The 21,629-nt window shown below is 51.4% G+C and overlaps 1 protein-coding gene across 3 annotated transcripts in view; it reads left to right on the forward strand.

Annotated features, from left to right (window-relative positions):
* LOC113958012 (podocalyxin-like) overlaps positions 1-21,279 on the forward strand; it is a 47,524-nt gene extending 26,245 nt beyond the window's left edge. The window contains exons 2-9 of one of the 3 annotated variants that reach the window (XM_027665975.1): positions 3,556-4,422; positions 6,562-6,725; positions 7,869-7,952; positions 13,447-13,603; positions 14,449-14,507; positions 14,613-14,783; positions 16,309-16,365; positions 17,680-21,279. In XM_027665975.1, coding sequence (XP_027521776.1) covers positions 3,556-4,422; positions 6,562-6,725; positions 7,869-7,952; positions 13,447-13,603; positions 14,449-14,507; positions 14,613-14,783; positions 16,309-16,365; positions 17,680-17,874 — 1,754 coding nt within the window. In that variant the 3' untranslated portion in view covers positions 17,875-21,279. The remainder of the gene's footprint in view (positions 1-3,555; positions 4,423-6,561; positions 6,726-7,868; positions 7,953-13,446; positions 13,604-14,448; positions 14,508-14,612; positions 14,784-16,308; positions 16,366-17,679) is intronic. The other 2 variants (XM_027665976.1, XM_027665977.1) reach the window with 2 other exon arrangements.
* The last annotated feature ends 350 nt before the right edge of the window (positions 21,280-21,629 follow it).

Genomic DNA, 21,629 nt, shown 5'->3' on the forward strand with positions numbered 1-21,629 from the left:
TGGCCACTTACCAAAGAAATGCAGGTCATTACCCACCAGAGGAGAGTGATTTCTATCTCTGTGACACTGAGCATTGCCCGAGTTTAGCCAGGGCCATGTAGTAGGATCCATAGTGTCCTACTTGCCCATGTGGTTGGCACCCATTGAGTTCATCCATCCATCCATCCATCCATCCATCCATCCATCCCCCTCCATGGCTGCTCACCACTTCCAAGTAGGAGTGTGCTAACTCCTCAAGTTGCTTAAATCCCACTTAAATCACTGGTCCTGGCTTAACGAAGAAGAATAAATTGGTCTTTTAACATCTCTTGACCTTAGCAAAGAGGAAAACTAGGAGTTGATGCAGAAAGATAAAACACCAGTAAGTTTTGTGAATATCAGCTTGAGTCTTGGTTCTTCTCCCAGTTATTTTTTTAGGCAGTGTCACCCTGTGCACCTCAAAAGAGGCCCTGCCAGGGCAATCCTGGAGTTCTGGATTCCTTTCCCCATCCACGGCGTGGGGCTGGCCCAGTTCTAGTTCCTTCTCCATCTGAAGAACCATTGCGATGCTTTGAGGGATGGGGAAAGGGAAACTCCAGGGGTATCCCAGGGCTTTTTCAGGCCCTGAGCCTGGAGGGGAGAGGTGCTCCCCCCTCCCCCCCCGCACGTGGCCCCATGGCTGGCAGGGAGACAGGTCACAGGACACCGGGCCTGGAGAGGAGGCAAGAGAGAGTTTATTGTGGGGGATGTTACATTTATAGGGTTTAGGAGGATTCACAGAGCAACCAATTAGAAGTCTCAAGGGGTTTACAGGAACACCCAATCACAGGAAGAGGTTAACAAAGGCCAATGGGACACACCTCAGGACACCTTCCCAGGACATTCCTGCATGGATAACAAAGGGGGTTCTGGGAAGAAGAAGCATGTGTTTGCAAAGACACCACCAAAAGCCATTTTAAAACCTGTTTAAACCACAGTTTTCCCATATAATGCAGGTTTAATGCTACAGATCCCACCAGATTTCTGAATCCCTTGCTTTGGGCTTTTGCCTCCATTTCCAGTTTAAAGTGGTAAAAAACTATCTGCACATCCCCAGGCCTAGACAGGGAAGTGCTGGGTCAGGGATCCTGGTTTCTTGGACCACAAGGTCCCAGCTGGCCAGCAGGCCAAAACATGGCCCCTTCTCTTGTGGGCGGGGTTGAATGGAATTGTCTTTCTGACCTCTCTTTGGTGTCTGTGCTTTCTGCCTCTCTGGGATGGGGCTGTGGCACAAAGAGGAAGTGAGAGCAGTGGGTGATTTCCTCTTTGCTTCCAACCCTTTCTTTATTTACATCTCTTTTATGTATTGTTTCTACCTTTAGGGGATATTTTTGCTTTACCTCTTTTGTTGTCAACAAAGTTTTACACCCTGTTTATGGAACAGACCCATTTTGTGGCTCACTGGATGCCTGGTCTCTCTCTAGTGATGGTGCAGCCATCACTGAGGATTCAGATTCAAGGCACACAGGTTGATAATAAAACTGAGGAGGTGGGTAGATCAAAACTCCCTCCTGTCTTTGGCACTTGGAGTTTATCTGTCAGATCCCTGTGCTGGTGTTTTGCTTCCCTACCTTTCCTTCTCCCGCAGACAGTGGTCAGCCTATAGGAAATATGACTTATCTCCACAAAAGCTCTTTTCCTGCAGATATAATGGAAATGTTCTCTCACAAGCCAAGTGTTTCCTAAAATAATTCATGCTGCTAGTTTCAGTTAAATTCACATCTTAATGGTGTTTCCAGGAATGGGAATGGCTGTTCCCAGAGGCTGATGGGGAAACAGGAGTACAAACCATGTTTCAGGAGGAGATCTGCACTTCTGTGGAGGGACAGGACAAGGGGGGATGGCTTTAAAATGACAGAGGACAGGATTAGATGAGGTATTAGAAAGAAATTCTTCCCTGTGAGGGTGGTGAGACCCTGGCACAGGTTGCCCAGAGAAGCTGTGGTTGCCCCATCCCTGTAAGTGTTCAAGGCCAGGTTGGATGGGGCTTGGAGCAACCTGGTCTAGTGGAAGGTGTCCCTGCTCATGGCAGGTGATTGAAACTGTATAATCTTTAAGGTCACTCTCAACCCAAACCATTCTATGATTCCCTTGAAATGGTCAAGCAGTCGTACTAGCAGATCATTACAGGTCCCTTCCAACTGAAATCTCCTCTCCTCTCCCCTCCGAACCTCCAAACCTCTCTGAACCTCTCCTCTCCTCTCTGAACCTCTCTCTTCCATTCCATTCCATTCCATTCCATGGGACCTCAAATCTGTTGCATCCTCCCCACCCCAAATCCCACTCCCCAAGTCCTTCTCAAACATAACTCCACCACGCCAGGTCCTGACATGGTGGGGTTAAATTTTCCCATCAGAAACTTGAGCTTTCATCAGGCCCTTGAAACACAACCAGTGCTAATGGGCAGGTTCTGTGAGAGCAAATCCTTTGCTGTTGTGCCGGCACAGAGGAACGAAGCAGATCTCTGGAGAGCAGCATTAGGCTGCAAATCAGATCTTGGAAGTGTGTCTCCTGTTTGGGAGGGTTGGAAATAATGTACAGATGCTTCATGAAGGAAAAAAAAATAGCATTCTTCTGTACAGTCACCAAATGGAAGACGTCCCCCTCCCCGAAATCAGGTTGTTGCCTTGACTCCAGACAGATCCATGGATAAAGTGGCTCAGTGCAGCCTGCGGCTCCTGAAAGGTGAAATATTGGTCAAACCTTTCCTGGGGTGAATTTGAGCAAGAGCCCAGAGCTGGTGGTTACCACGTGGAGAAATTACCTCTGCAGCAGTTGATGGAGCTCCTGCAGTGATTACAAACAGAAAAATAGACCCAAGGTTTTATATTGGTCTAGTAGTTAAAGTACCACCTTTTAGAGCTGTGGGATGTTGCAGAGCTCTCTGCTGTCAGAGGGTTCTCTCTTGTCAGGAAAACTGTCCTTCAGCTGAATCCCTCACTGAGAAACAGCTTCATCATCTAAGAACTTAAAGTATTGTTCAGAAACCAACCACAGATCTCCTTATGTAGGATAATGGGAGGTTGTTGTTTGGACTCGATGACCTTGGAGGTCTTTTCCAATCTTGATGATTCTGTGATTCTAAGTGTCACCTGATTTATCATCACCACTTCAGGGATGTGAGACACCCTCATAACAGGGTTGGACAAACACACTCGGCACATCCCTTGCTGGCCCCTTGTAAGGGCTGGATCTGCTTCATTTCGGGAATCACTTGCAGGGCTTTGCATAGAAGCTGGTGGACCTGCCATGTGAGAGGGACCTGCCTTCTGGGAACCAGCAGGTCTTGTCCTCCTGCTCACACTTTGAAGTCCTGTGAGTTTGACTACATTTGTCATGGAGGTTCCTCAGGTCTCCTCCTCACAGTGATACCAGAATGTGGAATTTGATATGAGCTCAGAGAGCACGAGGAAAGCCCTGAGCGAATGACTCAGGGTTTATGGGCAGCGTTTATTTCTACAAATACCTGTTCTGGGTGGAAACCGAGGGCAGCTTCCTTAGTTCATGGTTTATCTTGGCATTTTTACTTTTCTGCAGGTGCCAGCTGCGAGGATGAACCAGCTCCTGCAGGTCCAGACGGAAGTGACACCATCACCACAACCACAGGCACCAGCAAGGCACAAGCGACCACCCCTACAAGCAGTGCAGGAGACACACCACCCGACCCTAAGTCACCTACCACAGTTCAAATGACCACCACAACAGCCAAGCCAGAAGCCCCTGCACCCTCTGCCGCATCACCCACCACCGCTCAAGGCACCACCACTGCAAACACTCTGAGAACCACCCCATCCACCCCTGCGTCATCACCTACCACAGTGCAAGGGGCCACCACCACCACCAAACAGGGAAACCCAACACCTGCCCCCACCACATCACCCCCCAGCTCCCAGCAGGCCGGCTCTGCAGCCAGCTCTGGAGCATCCACAGCCAGCCCTGCTGCGACCCCTGCTGCTGCCAAGCAGCAGACCAGTCCTACACTCAGTTTGGGAAGCTTGGGGACCACCACTGCTGCAAACCCTGTCCTCACTCATGTGAGCAGCCCTCCAGCCACTCAGGGAGGTTTAGGGGCTGCTGCCACATCCAGGTCGGATGCTCAGGGAGGCCAGCCTCCGGATCATTTGGCCAGTACCACTGAGAGCACCGGAGTCCTGAGCAGCAGCTCTACCCTTGGCCCCAAGGACCGTGCCCCTTTTTCCACACATGTCACCAAGCAGCCTCATTCTTCTTCCAGTTCTCCAATCCAGGACCGTGCCTCTTCCACCAGACCTGGAAGCACCGGCACTTCTGTTACCCCTTTAAGTGGATCTCTGCCCCTCCCCACCGGTAAAACATCTCCGACTTCACCACCTGGCAGCATCCACAAGAGCCCAGAGGCAGCCACCACACTGACTCCTGGAGCAGGTACCAGAAGATGAGAACCTTGATTTCTTGTGCTGGGATTTCTTGTGGTCTTTCCCTTTGTCTACCCTGAACACCTCCTGTCATTACAGGCTGTCATCACCTCGTCTCATTTTAGGACTTCCCAGAGTAGTTGTCTCTGTGACATCCTTGTATTTAGGTCCCTGTTGCCGTCGGCGGAGGTCGAGTCAATGCAGTCATTGCAACTCAAGGCAAGAATCAACTGGCAAAGCATTGACAGTGGCTTTTGGATGGACTAAACAGTGCCCAGGGCACCCTCAACTGCAGTGACTCGATCTCCAGTGACGGCAGACGGGGGCCAGCAGCGATGGGTTCAGGGGTGGGGACCGACGCTGCAGAGCTGGTGAAACAGTCTGACAGCACCCGGAATGTTGAGTGTAGGAGATCCCTAGTACAGCTGACAGCTTAGTGAAGGCTGTCTGGGCATGCACAGCAAATGAGCTTTAGATGACTAAGGAGATTTTGTGGCTAAACTCTGAGTCTGCAACCTCTAAAAGAGTCTAAGCGCTTGGGGAGGACATTCTTCACTGCTGCGGGAGGGGTTTGGCTGCTGACTTCTGTCTAAGCAGCATTAGGAGTGTCCATGTGGTGTTCAGGAACTTGCTGAACACCATTAATATGTTTTCTCTAGATCTCTGGAGCTTTACAGAGTCATGTTAGTTACAAATGCCCTGCTGAGGCACAGTTTAGTGTCCCCCTTGGCATTTTCTCTGGTAGCATTCCCAGGGAAGGAGTCACCCTGCGGGAGTGTGAGAGCTCCATGTGGAGCCTTCCAGACTTGGCTGGGATTGTGGGTTCAGCTCCCACTTGGCTCTGAATAAAAGCTATGATGACACTGACGCCCTGCATCATTTTCCCCTGGAGAACGTTGTTCTTGAACCAATTTCCAGTTACCTGCAATAAAGAAGCCACTCTAAAACCATCTCCATCCCTGTCAGCTCTTGGCATCACTGAATGGGCCAAGGTCTTAATGCAAGACCATCTTCACTGGATTTACCTAAGTCATGTTTTGGGCGTTTTAGCAGCCATAAGGAGGTGAAATGAGTATCATCATGAAGGATGTTTCATTCCCCTCCTGCTCCACAGGACTGCTCTTCATTAAAGGATGATATATGAAAATATGTTAATTCAAATTTGACCTCAAGCATTAAGCCTGAAGAGGTCTAAAAAACCCTTTATATTTAATAACTAGGTGAGGGAATGCAAGAGAAACAGATGGCTTTGGAATTAATTCTCTCCTGGAGCCTTCAGAATGTGTCTGGGAGAGAAATATCCCTCATCTTTTCTGTGGAAAAGGCAGGAGTCCCAAAAGCAAACAGGCTGTGAACATCCTGTGGCATTTGATTTCTCTTTGTCACCATTTAAGGATCAATTGGGAACCCAGGGATGAAGATCCATGTCTTCAAACAGAACTGGGGAGGCAGGAGGCTGCTATGCTCCTTGCACTGCTCCCATTGCACAGATAATTCTAAGATGCTCCAGACCTTTACAAAATCATCTGAGGTCCCTCAGATCTCAGGTATCTGAGACACCTGCATGGGGCTGGTAGACATGGGGCTTGTGCCCTTCTGGAGTAACAGGCAGGCAGGACACCCGAGGCTGTCTCATTTAGCACAAGGAACTACTTCTAAACATGTCACCCTGGACTTCTGCCATGGAGGTGCAGCCAACAGAGGCTGTGGCCCTTCATCCCCTCCTAATGGAGGTGGCTGGGAGATCCTGGGCAGCCAGGTCTGCCTCTGTTGAGGAAACCTTCGTGGAAGATACCCCAGATCAAGTGAAATTAATGTCATTCCATACTTCTTTTTTAGGTGATTACCCAGCTACCCACACACAGCCATCACAGCCTTTGGGTTCAGCTCTCCAGAACGCTCTGATGGGTTTCAGCAGCAGAAAGTAAAATCAGGAATGATATTCTTTCCATATCGAAGTTAATCTAAAAAAAAAAAATAAATAAATTAAAAGGAGCAACCCAAAGCCTCTCCAAGCTTTGACACAATGATCCTCAAGGCAGGGCTAGAACCGAAAGCTTATTTTCAGCTGATCCCTAACAGAACTGTGTCAGCTGTATCCTCTGTACTGTAACAGTGTCTCCCTGCTTGTTTTTTTTGGTGCATGTAGAGGACTCAGACCAGAGAAGCCACGATGTTGGACCTACATCAGCCAAACCCACCAGTGCCTCCCGGGGCCCTGACAGTGCCCAGCCATCCCCCCCAGCCCCAGGGGACCACACAGTGCCCAGCAGTCCTGGCCACCAGCACCTGAACACTTCTTTCCAAAATGAGGTAATGACACCTATGGGAAGGTGGGCACTCTGTAGTACCTTTAGAGGTCATTTAGTCCCATCCCTTTCTCCTGTAGCTTCCCAGTGAAGAGACACAGAGGATGGAGGTGAAGGGGAGCGTGTTCAGAGAAGGGAAAGGAGCTGGGGAAGGGTCTGGGGCACAAGTCTGATGAGGAGCAGCTGAGGGAGCTGGGGGGGGCTCAGCCTGGAGAAAAGAAGGCTCAGGGGGCACCTTCTTGCTCTCTACAGCTCCCTGACAGGAGGTTTTAGTGATGCGGGGGTTGGTCTCTTCCCCCAGGTAATAAATGACAGGATGAGAGGAAATGGCCTCAAGTTGTGTCAGGGGAGGTTTAGATTGGATATTAGGAAAAAAAATCCTCTCTGAAAGGGTGGTCAGGCTTTGGAACACCCTGCCCAGGGCTATGGTGGAGTCCCCATCTCTGGAAGGATTTAAAAATTGTGTGGATGTGGCACTTGGGGACAGAGGTTAGTGGTGGCCTTGGCAGTGCTGGGGGAAGGGTTGGACTGGATAATCTCAGAAGGCTTTTCCAACCTGAATGATTCAATGCTTCTGAGATTATGGTCTGGGTGTTGAACAGGGAAGAAGTGAAATTTGGGAAGGAGGGAAGCATTATGGAGAGCAGAAGCTGCCTTGGTATGAACTTGGACTTGATGAGAGGGCAAAGATCACAACTCAGCATAAACAGGACATGAATGATACCAGCAGAAAGTGGTTTGGGAACTTAGGGGGGGTCTCAAAACCCAATTCAGGATAACCAAAGTGCTGGGAAGGGGATCCTGTTTCTGGATGATCATCTTTTGTGGGGCTGGGCTGCATCACAGTCTGCTGGCATGGATCTTCCTACTCCCCATGCAATTCCTGCTTTACCCCATACTGCAAATCCTAGGCCTGGTCTGGGAAGGGCATTAGCAAACATTCCATGGACAATCGTGTCAGTCATCTGTGAAAACCCTTTCCACATATAAAGGGCTGAGTGAAGGGCTCCTGGGCCTGTCTTGTGTCCATAAAATGGAGCAGAGCTTTTGCTGGGATATCTCCTGGCTTGGGGCAGCTAAATCACTGAGCAACTGTCCTTCCAACCTTTCCCAGATGTTGAGAGTTGCTTTTCTTCTGTCTTTCCAGGTCATCTGTAAAGATGTTAAAGGTGCACCTGTAGAGGTGCAAAACAACTGGCTCACCATGTATCTGAAAGAAGCCAAAACCTGTGTAAGTACCACCTTTTTGGACTTCCATGGAGGATTAGCAGCTGGGTTGTGAGAGGAGATCAGCTGCTGCTTTGAGCACGTGAGAAAATGCTCAGAAATGAGAGTAATTTCATCAAAATAAGATGTGACCAATGTAAAATGGTGAATGCAAACCCACGCTCAGCAGTGTCAGCCAGCGGGGGATGTGGCAGGAGGAGAAGAGGCCCATGTGGTTTTCCTCAAGCTAAAGGACCAGCTGAGCCCACAGAGGTCTTACAAAAAAAGTTAAATGGGAAATTTTAAAGGGTAAACCTTTCCCTACGCAAATCCTGACAGGAGAACTTTTTGCCTTAATTGAGGGGCAGAAATTTTCTTCCAAAATGTAAGAAAGGAATGTGGTGTTGCTCCAGAGTTGTTGTGTAGTTGGTGAGACCTTGCAACCTCACACTGGGGTAGGGCAGCATCCGACTGCAGAGCAACTGGGAAGCACTGGAACCTGGAGTTTGGGACTCACTGTGCTCCTTGATGCTGTATCAGCTCTCACAGAACCCTAAAGTGAGAGCAAAAAACTCCATTTCATTTGTTTTGGACCCTGTACAAGATCAAGGAGTAGCAAAATGTAGTGCCAGTGCTGGGGACAGGCAAGCCCAACACAAGTCTGCACACCAAGACCCCTTTTGGTGGGTGGGCACTGTCTGCTGGTGTTCCTGAGGGATATCCACCTTCAAAATGGTTCTTGTGGAAACTGTGAGTCTCCTGTATTAGGGAAGATGCAAAATACTGATAAATTCTAAATAGGATGAAGTTTAAGGTTGATGATAAAGGGGAAGAGACACGACTTGGTGGTGAGGTCCTGACAGGTATTGACCTGAGCTGTGGGTGGGGCTCAGGGATGGGTTTTGGCATTATAGTGCCCTGATTTCTGGCAGTCTAAGCATCAGGAAATTGGCATTTCAGGGATGTAGTCACAGGCTGTGCCATGGGCAGGGACACCTTCCACTATCCCAGGTTGCTCCAAGCCCTGTCCAACTTGGGCTTGGACTCTTCCAGGGATGGGGCAGCCACAGCTTCTCTGGGCAACCTGTGCCAGGGCCTCACCACCCTAAAACCCAAGAATTTCTTACTAACATCTAATCTAAATCTCTCCTCTTTTAATTTAAAACCATTCCCCCTTGTCCTATGACTCTCCGTCCTCAGTCTTCACCAAGTGAAGCCACACTGTTCATAAAACCCCTTGAGACACAGGCTGAGACGAGCACAGTCATTCCTGCTGACCATGGCAGCTCTGGAAATTCCCTGTGCCTTGGTGGTGGCCCTGCCTGGCAGCCCTGGAGAGGGCTTGGACCTCCTGACAGCACCCACGGTGCTCCTGGAGGAGGGGAAGCACCTGCTTCTGCTGCCATCTCATGGTCATCACCTTCCTACTTGGGCTGCTGCTGCCTGAAAGTGCTCCTTGCCCACACACCCGCAGCAGTGATGGTGTTCTCAGTGTTGCTGTCAATGCTGAGGATGACTCCAGTGGGGGACCTTATTACCACCATGCCCCAGTTTCTCCTGGGACCACCCCTTTCCTCCTGCAGTGTCTGGACGTGGCTGCAGGTTTCGTGCTGGGAAAGCTTCTTGTCAAATTTTATAATGAATATAGAAAAAATATTTAAAGAGATTGACAAAACCCAGTTTTGGAGACTGAGATCAGTTATGACCGTGCCGGTGTTTAATGCTTCCCTCTTCCTTGTGGATACAGTTATGGAGCCGCTGTCCTTCTCATGGCTTTGCTGGAGGTTTTTTGGAAGCACTGGTGAGTTAGGGAGTGGGCAAACATCCCAGCTTGGCCTCATCCATCACTCCTCTGTACCCACTCCATTGGGCAATGGAGTGTTGGAGCTGGTGAGCAGCGAGTCCGTCGTCCCGTTTCCCTTTGATTCCTCTGGGCTTAATAATGAGCCGAATCACTGTTAGTACAAAATGCCAATTATGCCTCAAAACAGCCACAGAAAAGCTCCAAGGGGGCATCCTCCCATAGCAGCGCCCTCCTGGGCTGCAAAAACAACTCCCATCAACCTTCCACTCGTTGGATTCCTGAAAATTGCGACCGGTTTTGTGCCTCCTCAGCGGAGCAGATAACAGAGAAATGGCACTATCCAGCTTCCCTGCTTTGTAGGCCCTGGTAAACACGTCCCCAGCCAAATCCTGACAGCAAAGTGAAAAAATCCTTTGCGTTTCACAGCCCGTGGGAAAACAGGAAAGTGTGTGCTATAAGGAGAAGTGGCTCCAGAAACGGCTCCAGTCCTGAGCCAGAGTTGGGGCGGTGTTGTGCTGAAAATTCAGATCCAGCAAGAAGCCAGGGGAGCATCAAGGGCAACGTGGGGGACCAGTGGTGGGGGACGTGTCCAGATCACACGTGGCAAGGGAGAAGGCACTGTGCAGTCACTCACCCCATGGCTGGGCTCTTGATGAAAAGACCCCAGCAAACATTTGGGGTCGAACTCAGGAATTGTGGACGTTTTGTCCCATCACACCTCAGTTTCTCCAGTAAATTTAAAAATAAAAAGCAACTCAAACTATAAATAATAAACAAAAGCCAAATATACAGTTGGTACCACTTTGTGGATCAAATATATTTTATGGGCTGGTTGGTTCTCTGCATTCTTCCTCTTCAGGTGATGCTTTGAACCAGCCCTGAACAGTTTGGTCCATGTTCCCCCCCCCTCTCCTTCTCCTTCCTTTGATTAGAGTAGGATCTTAATGGGTTTTTTAATAAGGCTTATTAGCTTGATGCTTCACATTCCACAGGATGCCTTTTCCCAAGGACTGGTTGTCAAGTATTTTCAGTTGAGTTTTTCTTGGCTGCTTGAGTAACTCCCTCCTTGGAAGAGATGGATGTATGGATGGGTGGATGTATAGATGGGTGTTCTGCTCCTCATCCCAGCCCCAAAATGAGTCAGGTGAAGCAAGAGGTGATGATGTCAGAGGTGGCTGGTGTAGCCCGAGCTGTGGTTGTGCCACATGACCCCGTGGCCACTTCCCAGGGAGTCACTGGTCCTCCTCCATCGTGTCCCCCACCGGGTTGTGGATGTGCCCAGGGAGCTGAGTCGGTGGATGCTTGGGAGAACCTGCTGCAGGGGGCGTTGCAAAAGCAACAGCAGGAGCACCTGACCTTTACTGAGGGAATTTCTGTGTGACACCCACCAGCCTGGGCACAGCAGGACATTCCCCGGAGCAGGTGGAGGGACCCCCCGACCGAGGTGGGTCGTGGTCCCCCTCGCCCTGTCCAGCTGGCGGGGGTGGTTTGTTGACTCAAGTGCTGTTACCTCATTCGGGGATGTTGGTTTTAGGTCCCCGCCAGTGTGGGAACCGGATCCGAGCTGCTCGGCAGCGCCTCTCAACTCCGGCCAAGGAATGCGAGCGGGGAGGGGAGAGCTGCCAGGGCATCCCTGCCGGCTCAGCGGCCTTACCCTGCCCCTCTCCAAGCCTGGAAAGGGTCAGTCCCTCCAGTTCAGCCTCGGAAGGGGTTTGGGCGCTGCTCACCAGCCGGCAGTGAAGTGGTTTTGGTGCTCATTTACGTTTTAGCCTCGCATCCAGTTTCCTTTCCCACCCAAGAAAAAAGCATTTTAAAAGCTTTTTTTTTCCCCCCCACAGGGTGGTAGGGAGAGAAGTGGGTTATTAAGGGCTGGGGGAATGCAGAGCTGCGGGGGAAGGGGGATGCAGGGAGGCAGCAGGGGCTTTCCCTTCCTCTGCCGAGCAGAAAGCACTGCACAGCCAGGGATTGATAAACCTAAGGACATTCCAGGCGTAGGAGCAACACCCAGCGTCCAGACATGATAAAACCACCGCCACGACCAAGCCCCAGCCCCCTCCTCCCTGTCCTCTTGGGAACCAGCTTTCTAGGGAATGCCACCATGTCTTGCTGCCCCGGGGGCAGGTTTCCCATGCAGCTCTTTTCCCAGGAATGCGCCCGGGATGGTACAATTCCCTAGAGGCCCGAGGAAGGTTTCTCCCGGTGCGAAGTGAAAGGACAGGCGAGGTTCCCAGGGACAGCCGGGGCCTCACGGTGCTGAGCTCACCCTCGCACTGTACCCGGGGCCGGCCTTCCGCCCCGGCAAGTGCATCCTGTCTCCACTGACTGCTTCCCAAATATTTAGATAAGATGGGGTGAGATTAGGTGCCTTCCTCGGCCGGGCAGCTCCCATCCTTGTGGTGCAGCAGGCGGGATGCTGCCGGCTGCCGGTGGTGGTGGAGAGGGAGGGGAAGGTCTGGGGGGAATGGAGCTGGCAGGAGCAGAGCCTTTCCCATCCAGTCACCTCGTTTCAGCATGGATTGAGGAGTTTTACGCACAGGACTCTGCAGGCAAGACCCTGTGCACGAGCACCTGTGCACAAAGGAGCTGTATATGCAGCATGTTCCATATAGGACCTGTGGAGGCCAGGTCTACGCATGGAATCATAGAACCATTAAGGCTGGAAAAGCTCTCCAAGGTCACTGAGTCCAACCACTAACCCAGCACTGCCAAATCCACCACTAAACTGTGTCCCTTAGTACCACATCCATGTTTTGGGATCTGTGCATGCAGGAGGGTGATGGTCTCTACCTTAGTGAGCTCCCTGTTGCTACGAAGTGCTGAGCAGATACAGAAAGCCTCAGGAATATCTTAGAGGGACCATGGGCTCCACCTACCCCTTTACCACCCCTCCAGTGCTGACCAGGCTACTCCCCCTGGGGACACTCCTGCTTGCCCAGAGAAGCTATGGATGCTCCATTCCTGGAAGTGTTCAATGCCTGGCTGGATGGGACTTGGAGCAACTTGGTCTAGCAAAAAATGTCCCTGCCCATGGCAAGGGCGTGAAACTAAATGATTTTTTAAAGTCCTTTCCAACTCAAACCATTCTGTGATCCATTTTATAATTCTATCCAAAAGCAAAACACTGTCTCTTGCTCTTCCCCATGGAGCAGTTGGGAAGTTCTAAGGAGGACAGGGATCCGTGTTGGTGGGGACAGATGGTAGAAAGGCAGAAAGGCTGAAGATGCCTGTGAGGGAAGAGTGGGGTTGCACAGCCCTGCCCTGCTGCCACTGTGGCCCCTGAGCCTCCCCAGCCCCCCCGCCCTGCTTCCCTCAGGGACCTGCTATTCCTGTAACACCGAAGGCTGCGGCTCACAGATAAGGCTGGTGCAGGGCCCTGGTGAGGAACCGGGGCCAAGAGCTCGGCTTCTTGTAAAGAAACTACTTTTAAACTTTTCCTGTTCCCTGGGAGGGCCGGCAGCAGCCAGGCAGTGCAAAGGGATGAGGGAAGATCACAGAATCACAGAGGGAATTTGGTTGGAAAAGACCTCTGAGGTAACAGTCCAACCTGTGACACCACCGTGTCGACTAGACCATGGCACCGAGTGCCACGTCCAGTCTTCCCTTGGAGGGGTCATTCTTAGAAGATGGGACATCTCCCATCGCTGTTGAAGGGGTGAGGTGTTCCTGGGCAGTCCCTGGGTGGGGGGGACAGTGCTGACCCTCGTTGTCCCCACAGGCCGAGTGGAGGACGGCGAGCGCCAACATCTCCTTCTTCGAGAGCTTGTGCTCGACGGGCCGGCACACGTTCGACGCCAGCAGGGAGAGCTGCACGGTGACATTGCTGTCCCACGAGCCACAGTCCCAGCGCTGGGACGTGCAGGTGGTCCTGCACCGTGAGTATGACCCCGCCCTCCTGCCCGGAGTGGCACTGGGGACCCTGACACTGGGGATGCAGGTGGAGGCTTGGCACAACCCTCAGGTCTGGTGGAGCTTGGCCAAGGGGCTCCGTTCCTTGGGCTGCCCCATCCCACTGGCTTGGAAGACCCCAGAAATGAGCTTTTCTCTCCAAGGAAGGCATCAGATCCCTCTCCCATCCACGATGCCTAAAGGCAGGAAACCAGTCTCCAGGATGAAAAATTCCTCCCAAATGGTTAAAATCCAGTGTCCAGTTCAAATCCTTCCCTAAGGGACCACAGAGGGGAGTTTCTTGCCCATGTCACAGCCCTTTGGGGAAATTCATCTCAGCCCTGGGATGCCCAAATGTTGCTTTAGGACCAGGGTGCCAGGCAGATAGAGACATCCTGCTGCTGTGTAACACGAAGGCGAGGAAGGCCTGAGCTCCATCCCCCCCTTCCTCATCATCAGGTCAACCTAACCATGCATTAGGTGGGGAGTCCAGCCTCCAGCACCTGACCTAAGGCAAGGCAGCCAGGCACTGGAGACTAGTCCTGCACTGCTCTGGCATGGCCTGAAGGAGCTGGTAACAGCCCCTCATTGGCCTCGATCATAAATCACCCACTGGAGATGCCCCCAAACCCCTGGGGCTGGGGGATGGTGGGGACTGGGGGTTGTCCCCCTTCCAAGAGATCCTGGCTCCTCGTCTGGCTGTGAAGCACCTAAAAGGGTTGGCTTCATGTCCACACATCTCCAGAAAGGGGATCACCCCACAGACCAGAGGATGGTGGCACAACCTTGCCCCCCCCGTCTTGTGCTCATTGCAGCCTCTTTCTTCCCCCAGTCCCTTTGCACCCTGAAAACATCCTCGAGGAGCTGGAGAGGAAGGACAAGTTAGAGCAGGTAAGTGGGTCCCTGCTCACAGCACAGCTTCCCCAGGGCAGACGTGCCCCGAGGTGCGTCGGTGGGTGGGTGGCTCCAGGGCCTGACCTGTCCCTTGTGTGGCAGCTGGGCATCGGCATCGCCAACGTCACCAACGACAAAATGGAGAGGGAGGCGATAATCGACGAGTTCAGCACCCCCCTGATCATCACCATCGTCACCCTGGCCGGCTCCCTGCTGCTCATTGCTGCCATCTACGGCTGCTGCCACCAGCGCTTCTCCCAGAAGAAGGACCAGGTGAGGTGGCAGGGGGTGGGACGGGTATCCCGAGACCTTTTCATCCCCCTCAGGAGATGGAGGATCACCAGGGTTGCCGTCTCTGCTGGTGGAGACATCCTGGCTGGCCCAGTGGGCACCACCCTCGCTCAAGGGTTGCCCAAGTGCTGTGGGTGCTCCTGAGGGGCAGGAGCTGCTTCTTTGGTGGGGAAAGCAGCCAGGATGAGAAGTAGGAATAGGACAGGCTGGGCACCCATCCCTGCTGCCACCCAGGGCACAGCACAGCTGGGCAGCACCCTTGGGTCGTAATTTTGACAAGAAAGGCTTTCTCGACCCAAACCCCCCCTCCAAAACCACCTATACTCCCCCCAAAAAAAAATTCTTGAAATACTTTTATGAATAGCAGGTGCCCAGAATCACCTCGATGCCTTCCCAGGGGTGCCACGGAGCCTGAGGCTGTGTGCAGGGTGGGAGGGAGGAAGGAGAACATCCACGGGAGGGCATCAACCCTGCACAGCTCAGCCTCTGCAGGAGCTGGGCCAGGGCCAAACCTCAGAGCAGCAGCAGCAGGATTTAAGGAAGAACAGGACATGGAAAACGAAAATAATGTAATTTTTATCTCAGGAAGCAATTTTGGGTGATTTTAGTGCAGCATCTACCTGCAAGGACTGGCTGTTCCCACACCCTGCGGCACCGGCACCAAGGTTTTCATTGGTCCCAGCTGCTCTTGCTGAGGATTCAGCTCCAGAACAGAGAAAAACAGAAAGGGAGGGAAAAAAAAAAAAAGGATAAAATCAAATTATGTAATCAGGGTAAACCATCCTCTTAATGAAGAGACAAACCCCTGCATCCTACTTCAAGTCATTTCCCCCCAGACTAGTTCATCCTTCCCCAGGGATCCCAACCTTTGCCCACAGGGATAAGGCAGTCTGTGCTTTAGATACTTGCAGTATAAAGAAGGTGAGCATAGGAGGCAGGGAAGAGCAAACCAACACCAGGCATCAGAATTGCCTGTACTTACAAGGCTTGATTTTTTGGGAAAAAAATGGGGGAGGATGCAGGACCTCAATAGATGCTTGACCTGCAGTGTGGTCCCCTTGGGGTTTCATCATCCCTTGGATGAAATCTCCCTGACTGGGGTGAAAAACATCCCAGCAGGGACAGGGAGCAGTATAACAACTCTTGCCCCATATTGCTCAGAAAACAGGTAGAAGGAGGGTATTTTTAGCGATGGGAATGTGTGTCCCTCAAATATCCTGGTGCAGAGGAACAGGTACCAGTCCCAGTTGGATGTTCCGGAGGTAAATTCCCACCAGGCACCGGGTAAAGCAGCGCCACCAAAGCAAGGGATGCGAGTTCCGAAAATCAAACACATTTCTCCTTCCTGGCTTTGTTTTTGGGTGGTTTATTTTGTTTTCCTCCTGCTTCGTTTCCAAAAATGATTTGAAAGTTGTTTTTTTTTTTTTATTTTACTTTTTTTTTTTCTCCAACCCTCCCTCCCCTCCCTCCCTTCCCCCCTCCGTTGTTTTCCCTTGGAAATACCCAGCACATCCACCCTGATCTCCCCGGGTTTGATGATGGACATGTGGCCCTGATCTTTAATGTGAGTTCCAACACAGGGGTCGGAGGGGCGGGAGCTGCATCCATAACACCCCCAGCTCTCACCTCCAGCGCTTGGTAGGGTCCAGTAGCTTTTAACAGGACTAAAGCCTACTAAAGCCCAGCTTAAAAATCCCCCTTACCCTTGCTGCATGGCCAGGGGGTGCCTTGCCACAGCGGGAGAAAGCGCTGCCCGAGCATCCATCCATCATTCTGGGGGCTGGACCAGCAATCCCACAGGGAAGCAGCCCCTGGGAGAGCCCAGGTGTGTCCTCTGCTTCCCACCCCACCGTCCCTGCCCACATCTCCCCTGCCGTGAGCGACCCAGGGGACCCCCAGCAGCGCCTCTGCAGCCCCTCTGCCAGTGCCAAGCCCTGCAGTTTTCCTTCATCATCCCTTTCCTTCTCCATGGATTCCCTCCCACGCCTGTCTCCTGACATTTACTAGGAGCACTGTAATAGATCAAGCTGTAAATCGAGGCAGATTTTAACAGAGGTGCCCACTGAGAGCTTTACATTCCCCAGAAAGGGCTCACTAAGGATTGCAGTTCCCCACTGAATCCTTCCAGGGAAAAATGGGGATGAAGGACCCACTAAGAGTCCTGCTGTCCCAAAAAGGGCTGACCAAGGACTGCAATTCCCCACTGAATCCCTCTAGGGAAGGACAAGGATGAAGGAGCCCAAGTGGATGCAAAATTAGGATAGGCTGGGGGTCTGCCGGGGGATGAAGGGCTGAGTTGGAGCCTGAAGCATATCAAAGGACCAGGGTGATCAAGTGCTTGATTCCATCATTCCCTGCTTGGTTTCCACTGAGCTCCAGGATGAGGAGGGATGATGCTCAGGGAGGGTCAAGAGCCAGCAGCTTCTGCAAGGTGGGAGCTGCCCCTGGGTCAAGGAGGAGAATAATAATAAAACAGCTAAAAATGGACAGGGTGGGAGAAAGGGGAGGGCAAGAGCGGAGTTGAGTTAGGCAGGCAGGAGTTGGGATGCAGGGTTGGGGCAAGGCAGCAACACTCAACCTCTTCCCAAGGTCCTGAGTGGACCAAGCTGAAGCTGGCAGCTGCTCCTGGAGGTTTTCCACATGTCTCTGGCTGCTCTTTCCTCCCTCCCATCATTAGCAGAGTCTCTCTCTTGCCAGCTCCATGCTATCCCCTCGCTGCCTCCCAGCCTCAACCTCACTGTCAAAGTCTCTATATGTAGTTATATAAATCTATAGGGGCAGCTGTCACAGCTGCCTGGGGGGTGACAGCCCCGAGGTGACACTCACAGCGTGGCCAAGGTGTTTTCCAGTGGGGTTTATGGGTTTTCTTTTCTCGTAGCAGCGCCTGACCGAGGAGCTGCAGACCATGGAGAACGGCTACCACGACAACCCCACGCTGGAGGTGATGGAGACCTCCTCCGAAATGCAGGAGAAGAAGGTGAACCTCAACGGTGAGCTGGGGGACAGTTGGATCGTTCCTCTTGACACCCTCATGAAGGAGGACCTGGAGGAGGAGGAGGACACGCATTTATAGGGTGCAGAACACGATCAAGCAAAAAACGACCACCACTCCCCCCCCAAAAAAACCCCTTAATCCTTCTACACACGCACACACAGCTCCAAAATAAGGCAAAATCCCCCCCCCCCAAAAAAAAAAAAAACCAAACAGAAAATCCCTTAATGAACTAATCATGGCCCCTTGTGCCACCACGTGGGTTGCAGGACGGAAGAGGAAGGGGCGTAAGACACCTCTGGGGCACATCAAGTCAAGACACTTTGGTGGCCACATCAAGACAAGCATCCTCCACCCCCCACCCACCTACCACACCAGAACTGAACAGCCATGGGCAAACAGGGTGGCTTTGCTCCTGAAGAGCTGCTGGTGTCTCCTCCCACCCCACATCCGACCACACCAACCGCGTCCTCCAGCTACCGAGCGACTCAAAACTGAAGAGAAATAAAGCAAGCAGGGTGGGAGAGGGAGCAAATCTGACAGCAAACCAGCAGCTGGCAACTACAGCTCAAAACCCCCTCTGTTTAGTCATCACTCTGCCCTCCCCAACGCCCAGGTATGGAGTGGAAAAAGCTGGGAAAGCCTGTTGTTTTCAAATCCAGTTTCCATCCTTTCCCCAGAAATCGCCGGCTAAAACGCACAAGAGCCCCTTGCTGTGCCGTGGGCAGGTGGATGCATCCGGACCCAGCAGGATGGGAGGGATGCAGCAGTGCCAAGTGATGCTCAGCCCTGTCACCCAGGGCTGTGGAACAGATCCTGCACCCACGTGGAAACCAAGAGAGGTGCAGCAGTTTCTTGTATTGATGGGATGAAATAGGGAAGGAGAGGAAAAGGAGTAATTCCTTGAGTTTGTCCCTCTTGGGAAGGGCGTGGAGATCAAGAGTGATGCCAGACAAAATGTTGGGGATTTTGTGGTGCAGGAGGCCATTTCTGGTGCTGCATTTCCCTACAGAAAGGTCAGTTGCCTTCCAGGAATTATGCAGCAGCACCTCACGGCCTTCATCCATCCTGCAGGAGACTGTGGGTGATGTGCCCCAACACGGTTTGTGATTTTTGTGCTCATGTTTTCCTGCCTGAGCAGTAGAAGAGGTAAAGGAGCAGCAGAAGAGGTAAAGGAGCAGCAGAAGTACAAGCCAGGCAGCCTGCTGGCATTCAGGGTTTTCTACCTGTACAGCCCTTGGTGTTTCCTCCCCTTGAGGTTTGTAAGCTCAGCCCAAGCTCTGAAGCTCTTCCTCACAAGCCAGTAAAACAGGAGACCTCCAAAGCAACTTCCAGCACAGCAGCGAGGTTGGGACTGAGTTTTATCCTGCAGCCCTTGGTTTGTCATCCAGGTCTCCCTCTGCTGAAGTCTGTAGACAGGAAAAGAAACCCATGGCTGGACTGAGGCTGTTTCTGGTTTTCTGTTCCCCATCACAGCTCCTGAGTGGCTCTAAAAGGATGGGGAGAGTTTCACACCTTTGCACTGGTGCCAGTGATGCAGCTCAGCACTGGCAGAGTCAGGGATCCATCCTCCAGCACACGGGAAAGAGAGGAGAGGACCAGAAGGTCACCTGGGTGAACACACCTCCCACCAGGAGGACGGTGGTTGTCCCAAGCCCCCTGCAAACCAGAGGAGCTGCAGAGAAGAGCAGTGTCCAAGCACTGCCCTCCCTCTCCTGTTTGCCATCAACTGTGCACTCATCACGTGCACAGGAGGGAGATTTCCTTCAGGCTCTGCCACCAAGTCAACACAATTGGGATCCACTCCCATGGCTGCCCTGAATGAGGGGAAAAGCAGAACCAAGCAACGGGAAGCTTGGAGAAATCAGGTCGAGTTGGTCCTCGGGAGTACTCAGGAAAGAGAGGGTCGGGGTGGTTCTCTCAGCCCCAGGACAGGCAGAAGACACAAGAGGCTCTTCCCCCTTCTCCCCTGCACTGAAGGGCAGAGTCTGAAGTGTTCAAAACCTTTCTATTTTTATATGTAAATACTCCTGCTATTCATTAGCGATGTATCCTGCACACCTCACTTACCTGTGCACTGCACTATGGGGAAGTCATTTTGGAGGGGAGGGGAAATAAAAGTTAAAAAAAATACCAAAAAAAAAAAAAAAAAAAAAGGAAGAAAGGAAAAGCTAAAGGCCAGCCTGGTAGGGCATCAGAATTTGACACGAAGCAGGAAAACACCTCTCACCCAGGTAACCCTGCACCACGGCTTTGTCCCTGCTCTGGCAGCATAAAGCTCAGCTCAGTAACGTGGCCACAAGGCTCAGAGAACTGGTCTGGGTATCCACAATACCTTCCATGAGTGTCTTGGTTTCCCAGTTGCCCTGAGAGACGAGCAGCGGGTCGGTGACCTCACCTTTCTGTCCCTCCCAGACAACAAACACAGCAAAAACACGGGGCAGCAGCAACACCGTGGTCGCAGGGGCTGGTGTTCCATGAGGACACCCCTGGCAGGGCATCTCCAGGCAGTCGGGCTTTGGCATGTGCCTAAAGATTCCCCCTTCCCAGCAAAGAGATGCCGAAGTGCTTTAATGAATCAGGTCCAAAGACTTTCCAGGAGAACCCTACAAAGGCTTGAGATCAAACAACCTTAAATCTTTCCGAGCAGAGACCAGTGAACTGCTCAGCAAGTGCTTATAGTGATTTATATTTGAATAGGAATTGTACATTTATTTATTTTTCCAGACACCATATTTTTAAACCACTAATATTTTATAGTAGATTTTCCTTCCCCTATTTAAAGAACTATTTCCACAGGAAAAGAAAACAGTACCTTTTTTTTTTTTTTTTTTTTATGTTGAAAACATTCTTTTTGGAAAACAACAAAAAAAATCAGGTAGGAAATGCAGCAATGAGCATCTTTGGCCTTAACCCTTCCCTTTGTAGCTGTAGCCATAATTGTTAGACCAAAAATAATAAATAAAGGCATTTCCTCCCTCCCTGCCCCTCCTCCCTTCCCCGCGCTCCTCTTCTCTCCCCCAGAACAGCTTTAACATCCCACATGTTGTACAAAGAGATTATTGCTCTTACCTTTGGGAGAGAGTTTTATAAGCAGCTCAGAGGTCCTTGCAAGAGACTTTTCTATTTTCAGATTCACAAGGAACGTGTAAATACTTTAGGACCATTTTATCTCCCGCTCTCAGTGCCATGACCCAACTGATGAGGTTGAAACTGTGACTGTTGCCTACAGAAGACACACAGAAGTCATAATCCATAAGGGACTGGAGAAGGAAAACCTAATTCCCAAGGTGGCTACCTGTTGAACCTTGCACATATACTAGAGCTCTTATGTACTGTGTAGCAGCATCTCTCACGGGGACAGGAGTCTGATTTACACTGGAATTTACTGAGGAACTGGATTGTAGAGATTATTCTTGCATTTTCCTACAAATATATTTTGAAAGCATCATGTATTTCTGTCAATAAACATTCTTATGTAAAAGACTCCTTTCTTGGCTGAGTGAGAAGGGGGTGGGCAGGGCTTGTGCTCCAGAGCCACAACCTTCTGCTCTGCAGATGTTACATGGGAAGACACTGAACCAGCAGGAGCAAAACCAACCCAGACCTTCATGGTAGCCAGCCATGGAAAAACTGGTATTTTTCCCATGCAGGAGGAAGTATGACAGTGGTGGAAAACCTACCTTAATTTATAAAACAGATGATTCAGAGGGGTGGGATGCTGGGTTGATGTGGGTGAGGGCAGCCCCACCATGGCCAGAGCACTTGTTTGAGCTGTGGGTGCCTTCAGGCTCACGGAGGGAAGGGAGAGGGAGCTCATCCTTATTTCTGCATTT

Source organism: Corapipo altera, unplaced genomic scaffold (assembly GCF_003945725.1).
Source record: "Corapipo altera isolate COAL_440 unplaced genomic scaffold, ASM394572v1 178, whole genome shotgun sequence".
NCBI lineage: Eukaryota > Metazoa > Chordata > Aves > Passeriformes > Pipridae > Corapipo > Corapipo altera.